At 42.1% G+C, this 7500-nt stretch overlaps 1 protein-coding gene across 2 annotated transcripts in view; it reads left to right on the top strand.

Annotated features, from left to right (window-relative positions):
• The window catches only part of LOC139390916 (midline 2), a 208970-nt gene that overhangs the window by 148597 nt on the left and 52873 nt on the right, over positions 1-7500 (top strand). For both annotated transcript variants that reach the window (XM_071138296.1, XM_071138295.1), the window contains one exon: positions 413-508. In XM_071138296.1, the coding sequence (XP_070994397.1) occupies positions 413-508 (96 nt within the window). The remainder of the gene's footprint in view (positions 1-412; positions 509-7500) is intronic.

Here is a 7500-nt window from a genome sequence, read left to right on the forward strand (position 1 = left end):
AGATGGTTTATTGGGGACTGTAACCTGTAGTTCAGATGGTTTATTGGGGACTATAACCTGTAGTTCAGATGGTTTATTGGGGACTGTAACCTGTAGTTCAGATGGTTTATTGGGGACTGTAACCTGTAGTTCAGATGGTTTATTGGGGACTGTAATCTGTAGTTCAGATGGTTCACTGGGGACTGTAACCTGTAGTTCAGATGGAAATGTAGAGAAATAACGTCCGTTATTTGTTAATAATAATAATAATAATGTTCAGTGGTCAGAGACAATAGGATGGGCATCCACTGCACATGGCCAACGTTTCTGTTAGTGTGTTTTCCCCCTTTCGAGCAAAGGTGCATTTGGGTATTTCTTCCGGGTACCCTTCTTTTATATCTCACTGGCCTGTTCCTCTGCCTGTCCCAAACAGCAAACCCTGGAGAACAACCTCACCAACCTGGTGAAGAGAAACAGTGAGCTGGAGAACCAGATGGCCAAACTCATCCAGATCTGTCAGCAGGTTGAGGTGAGTCGAGGGCTGTTTCTGTGACCGTGTTACCATAACCACAGTCAAATTCCATGTGACCGTGTTACCATGACCACAGTCAAATTCCATGTGACCGTGTTACCATGACCACAGTCAAATTCCATGTGACCGTGTTACCATGACCACAGTCAAATTCCATGTGACCGTGTTACCATGACCACAGTAAAACTCCATGTGACCGTGTTACCATGACCACAGTCAAATTCCATGTGACCGTGTTACCATGACCACAGTCAAATTCCATGTGACCGTGTTACCATGACCACAGTAAAACTCCATGTGACCGTGTTACCATGACCACAGTCAAATTCCACGTGACCGTTCGAGTCACGGTTATCTCCTCTTACACATTCTGGACATGCTTTGGTATTAACCAACTCGCTAGCTAATGGTCTGGTACTCAGGCCTCTATTGTCCCTCCATCAGGTCCTAATGGTCTGGTACTCAGGCCTCTATTGTCCCTCCATCAGGTCCTAATAGTCTGGTACTCAGGGCTCTATTGTCCCTCCATCAGGTTACTAATGGTCTGGTACTCAGGGCTCTATTGTCCCTCCGTCAGGTCGTAATGGACTGGTACCCAGAGCTCTATTGTCCCTCTAACCGCTCTGACATCAATGCAAATGCCATCGAAAATCACATCAAACACTTATCGTTAAAACAGTATTGTGCTTTCAAAACTGACTGAGATTATCAATTTGAAGAAAGAAGTTCAACAACAGGTTGAAACTGAGTGGAAAACATAGTCTTTGGATGTTGTTGGAAACACAAGGATATTGCCAGCGCTTTTCGAGGTGATAATTAATTAATTGAAGATGTTGCATGTAGAACATCCGAACGCATATGAATAGGTTATGAATAGGCCTATCTGTGAGACCCACCCCCCCAATTTAAAAAATTTCTAATAATGATTTTGTCGTTATACAATACATAACCTAATAGTCTATTGCATATTACGCACCGCAGATAAACATTAGATCCAGCCTATATTCCAAAATTGAACACATTCTAGTAATGGCCTTTGAGTGTGGACTAGAGGTCGGCCGATGACTTTTCAAAGCCGATACCGATTATTGGAGGACCCAAAAAAGCCGATACCGATTATTGGAGGACCCAAAAAAGCCGATACCGATTATTGGAGGACCCAAAAAAGCCGATACCGATTAATCGGACGATTTTTTTAAATGTATTTATTTATTTGTAATAATGACAATTACAACATTACTGAATGAACATTTTTATTTTAACTTAATATTATACATCAATAAAATCTATTTAGCCTCAAATAAATAATGAAACGTTACATTTGGTTTAAATAATGCAAAAACAAAGTATTTTAGGAGAAAGTGCAATATGTGCCATGTAAGAAAGCTAACGCTTCAGTTCCTTGCTCAGAACATGAGAACATATGAAAGCTGGTGATTCCTTTTAACGTGAGGCTTCAATATTCCCAGGTAAGAAGTTTTAGGTTGTAGTTATTATAGGAATTATATAACTATTTATCTCTATATCATTTGTATTTCATATACCTTTGACTATTGGATGTTCTTATAGGCACTTTAGTATTGCCAGTGTAACAGTATAGCTTCCGTCCCTCTCCTCGCCCCTACCTGGGCTCGAACCAGGAACACATCGACAACAGTCACCCTCAAAGCATCGTTATCCATCGCTCCACAAAAGCCGCGGCAAGGGGAACTACTACTTCAAGGTCTCAGAGCAAGTGACGTCACCGATTGAAACGCCACTAGCGCGCACCACCGCTAACTAGCTAGCCATTTCACATCGGTTACACCAGCCTCATCTCGGGAGTTGATAGGCTTGAAGTCATAAACAGCTTAATGCTTGAAGCACAGCGCGAAAGTGCTGTTTGGATGAATGCTTACGAGCCTGCTGCTGCCTACCAACGCTCAGTCGGACTGCTCTGTCAGATATCAAATCATAGACTTAATTATAACATAATAACTCACAGAAATACGAAGGCTCCTGAAACAGTGGTTGATGCGTGGAATGAAATAAACCCAGACATTTATGAAATCTTGTGTGAAAGCAGAGTTTTTAATGGTTGCCACTGAATAGAGGAGTATCTATGTATCAGACTAGCTTAATATGTGTATATAATACTAATATGTTTATAGGTGCTTATCTGGCATGATTGAAAAAACGAACACGCCTCCATTCGAGTGCATACGGGAGACATGTCATTTTCCCCCTGCCCCTGTTCCTGCCTATTTGATAATGGACCATTATACTTTAAATCAAAACTAATTTGACATATTAGCAAAGATAAGATTAAATAGAGCATTGTCTGATGGGGTGTGCGTCGTGCCTAAGAACAGCCCTTAGCCGTGGTATATTGGCCAAATACCACACCTCCTCGGGCCTTATTGGTTAATTATATTCTTCTTACTATAAAATCATATCTTATAAAATAATGGCACAGGAATTATAAGCATATATTGTCTGCTAAATGAACAAGTCTACAGCCGATGGCACAGAGCATAGCCAGATAACATACAGTGGACCAACTCATACTCTGTTCTTCTGAAATTCATTTTCTTCCTATCATAATGTTTCTTTAGACCTGAATAAAATAAATCATGGATTTATTGTGATGGTGAATATTAAATAGATGTATTATGCTTTTTTTTTAAAAATATATATTGCTGTTCCAAATGCGTCTTTTATGCGTGGAGGCTTTGAGATGCTAAATGTGTTTATGTATAATCAATCGAGGGATATTAGTTTGTTAATGACATCTCAGGCTTCTAGAGTAGTGATGCTGCCAGCTGTCCAATATTTACCATCTCAGGCTTCTAGAGTAGTGATGCTGTCCAATATTTACCATCTCAGGCTTCTAGAGTAGTGATGCTGTCCAATATTTACCATCTCAGGCTTCTAGAGTAGTGATGCTGTCCAATATTTACCATCTCAGGCTTCTAGAGTAGTGATGCTGTCCAATATTTACCGTCTCAGGCTTCTAGAGTAGTGATGCTGTCCAATATTTACCATCTCAGGCTTCTAGAGTAGTGATGCTGTCCAATATTTACCGTCTCAGGCTTCTAGAGTAGTGATGCTGCCAGCTGTCCAATATTTACCTCCTGAGTCTGAGGATGTGACCCAAATTGCACCCTGTTCCCTATAGAGTGCACTACTTTTGACCAGAATGGCACCCTATTCCCTATATAGTGCACTACTTTTGACCAGGGCCCATAGGTAATAGGGCTGCCATTCAGTAATCTCAGAACTATTTAGAACCACACACTGAAATGATGCCTTTCCTTTGGACCTTGACTCTTAGAAAAGCCAGATGTTCTACCTCAAAAAATGACATTCAAACGTTGTCGTGAGATCCTCTCCGTGCTTTCATACAGTAACCTTCCAGAAATGACCATCATCGTCACGCCTGGAAGAGGAGGAAGTTCTAGGACAACTGCTTGACCCCGAGTCTGACAAAATGGCCGCTGCGCTGCAGCTTATCGCAAGGCAAGGTTATTTCATCGTCATGAGATCTTCTCTGTACAGTCCCCCCCTGATCCCGAAAGTACAGTGTTATACAGAGCCGTGAGTGAGCCGCGGATCTCCCTTCCATCTGTTAAAGGGCAAGTGAAAAGCAAAACCAGGTTAAAAAAAAAAAAAATGATGGTAACACCTCAACGCCTCTGTTCACAATGACCTACTGGTTGTGTGTATGTACTGACATACACGTGGAACTGATAGATACACACACACACACACACACACACACACACACACACACACACACACACTACGTGTTAATGTTTTTAAAAACTTATTTCAACTTAAAAAACTATTTTGTCTGTAATGTATTTTTCGTTACGAGTCAGCCGCTCCAGTAAGACTAGCTGTCTCCATTGGCGTCGGCTAATGGGAATCCTAATAAATACAATCAAAATAACCTTTTAAGAGGTGACAGCCATTATAACTAAAAACAAAATGTTTTTAAAGGAGTTACTGTTACCTTAGAAACAGCTATTAGTAAATAAAAAAAAACTGTCACCATGAGAGACTTCACCTCACCTTGTTATAAAGAATGTTGTTATTTCAGCACTCCAGCTTTGGAGTACATCAAAGGTCTTGGAGTACATCACAGGTCTTGGAGTACATCAAAGGTATTGGAGTACATCAAAGGTATTGGAGTACATCACAGGTATTGGAGTACATCAAAGGTATTGGAGTACATCACAGGTCTTGGAGTAGATCAAAGGTCTTGGAGTACATCAAAGGTATTGGAGTACATCACAGGTCTTGGAGTACATCAAAGGTATTGGAGTACATCAAAGGTATTGGAGTACATCACAGGTCTTGGAGTACATCAAAGGTATTGGAGTACATCACAGGTATTGGAGTACATCAAAGGTATTGGAGTACATCACAGGTCTTGGAGTAGATCAAAGGTCTTGGAGTACATCAAAGGTATTGGAGTACATCACAGGTCTTGGAGTACATCAAAGGTCTTGGAGTACATCACAGGTCTTGGAGTACATCACAGGTCTTGGAGTACATCACAGGTCTTGGAGTACATCACAGGTCTTGGAGTACATCAAAGAACTGAAAGTGGCTGCAGGTTATCAGTCCTCACCTGTCTGTTGAGGAGTTATTTATCTCCCAGTCTGTTCCCAACGAGATCTTTCATTTCAGTTATATTCTCTCCCAGTCTGTTCCCGGTGAAGTCTTTAAATTCAAGGGTTGGTGATTTAAGTAGGTGCGGGTGTCAGCTATACAGAGATATAGATCACTGGTCAGAGGGATACAGGGTCACCTATACAGAGTTATAGATCACTAGTCAGAGGGAGACATGGTCACCTATACAGAGATATAGATCACTAGTCAGAGGGAGACAGGGTCACCTATACAGAGATATAGATCACTAGTCAGAGGGAGACAGGGTCACCTATACAGAGATATAGATCACTAGTCAGAGGGAGATACGGTCAGCTATACAGAGATATAGATCACTAGTCAGAGGGAGACAGGGTCACCTATACAGAGATATAGATCACTAGTCAGAGGGAGACAGGGTCACCTATACAGAGATATAGATCACTAGTCAGAGGGAGACAGGGTCACCTATACAGAGATATAGATCACTAGTCAGAGGGAGACAGGGTCACCTATACAGAGATATAGATCACTAGTCAGAGGGAGATACGGTCAGCTATACAGAGATATAGATCACTAGTCAGAGGGAGACAGGGTCACCTATACAGAGATATAGATCACTAGTCAGAGGGAGACAGGGTCACCTATACAGATATATAGATCACTAGTCAGAGGGAGACAGGGTCACCTATACAGAGATATAGATCACTAGTCAGAGGGAGACAGGGTCACCTATATAGAGATATAGATCACTAGTCAGAGGGAGACAGGGTCACCTATACAGAGATATAGATCACTAGTCAGAGGGAGATATGGTCAGCTATACAGGGATATAGATCACTAGTCAGAGGGAGACAGGGTCACCTATACAGAGATATAGATCACTAGTCAGAGGGAGACAGGGTCACCTATACAGAGATATAGATCACTAGTCAGAGGGAGACAGGGTCACCTATACAGAGATATAGATCACTAGTCAGAGGGAGACAGGGTCACCTATACAGAGATATAGATCACTAGTCAGAGGGAGACAGGGTCACCTATACAGAGATATAGATCACTAGTCAGAGGGAGACAGGGTCACCTATACAGAGATATAGGTCACTAGTCAGAGGGAGACAGGGTCACCTATACAGAGATATAGATCACTAGTCAGAGGGAGATACGGTCAGCTATACAGAGATATAGATCACTAGTCAGAGGGAGACAGGGTCACCTATACAGAGATATAGATCACTAGTCAGAGGGAGACAGGGTCACCTATACAGATATATAGATCACTAGTCAGAGGGAGACAGGGTCACCTATACAGAGATATAGATCACTAGTCAGAGGGAGACAGGGTCACCTATACAGAGATATAGATCACTAGTCAGAGGGAGACAGGGTCACCTATACAGAGATATAGATCACTAGTCAGAGGGAGACAGGGTCACCTATACAGAGATATAGATCACTAGTCAGAGGGAGACAGGGTCACCTATACAGAGATATAGATCACTAGTCAGAGGGAGACAGGGTCACCTATACAGAGATATAGATCACTAGTCAGAGGGAGACAGGGTCACCTATACAGAGATATAGATCACTAGTCAGAGGGAGACAGGGTCACCTATACAGAGATATAGATCACTAGTCAGAGGGAGACAGGGTCACCTATACAGAGATATAGATCACTAGTCAGAGGGAGACAGGGTCACCTATACAGAGATATAGATCACTAGTCAGAGGGAGACAGGGTCACCTATACAGAGATATAGATCACTAGTCAGAGGGAGATACGGTCAGCTATACTGAGATATAGATCACTAGTCAGAGGGAGACAGGGTCACCTATACAGAGATATAGATCACTAGTCAGAGGGAGACAGGGTCACCTATACAGAGATATAGATCACTAGTCAGAGGGAGACAGGGTCACCTATACAGAGATATAGATCACTAGTCAGAGGGAGACAGGGTCACCTATACAGAGATATAGATCACTAGTCAGAGGGAGACAGGGTCACCTATACAGAGATATAGATCACTAGTCAGAGGGAGACAGGGTCACCTATACAGAGATATAGGTCACTAGTGAGGAAGGATCTCTGTGTTATGGAGACCTACAGTTTAGCTATTCATTCAGACCATCAGATTAAATTATAGAGAGGAAACTGTCCATAAAAAGTGTTTGTCTTCCCTCCACTTCCCCCCTGTCTCCCAACTGGTGTCCTTCTCCTCTGCCCACATACAGATATGGCTCAGCAGCAATCTGTTCCTCTTGTATTCATAATTAATGAGTTAGCTATGCGACCGACTTGGCCGTGAAGAGAACGTGTTAAAACAAACTGTTAAAAGCTCATTATCAATGTA

The sequence above is a fragment of the Oncorhynchus clarkii genome, chromosome 31 (genome assembly GCF_045791955.1).
Source record: "Oncorhynchus clarkii lewisi isolate Uvic-CL-2024 chromosome 31, UVic_Ocla_1.0, whole genome shotgun sequence".
In the NCBI taxonomy this organism is placed as follows: domain Eukaryota; kingdom Metazoa; phylum Chordata; class Actinopteri; order Salmoniformes; family Salmonidae; genus Oncorhynchus; species Oncorhynchus clarkii.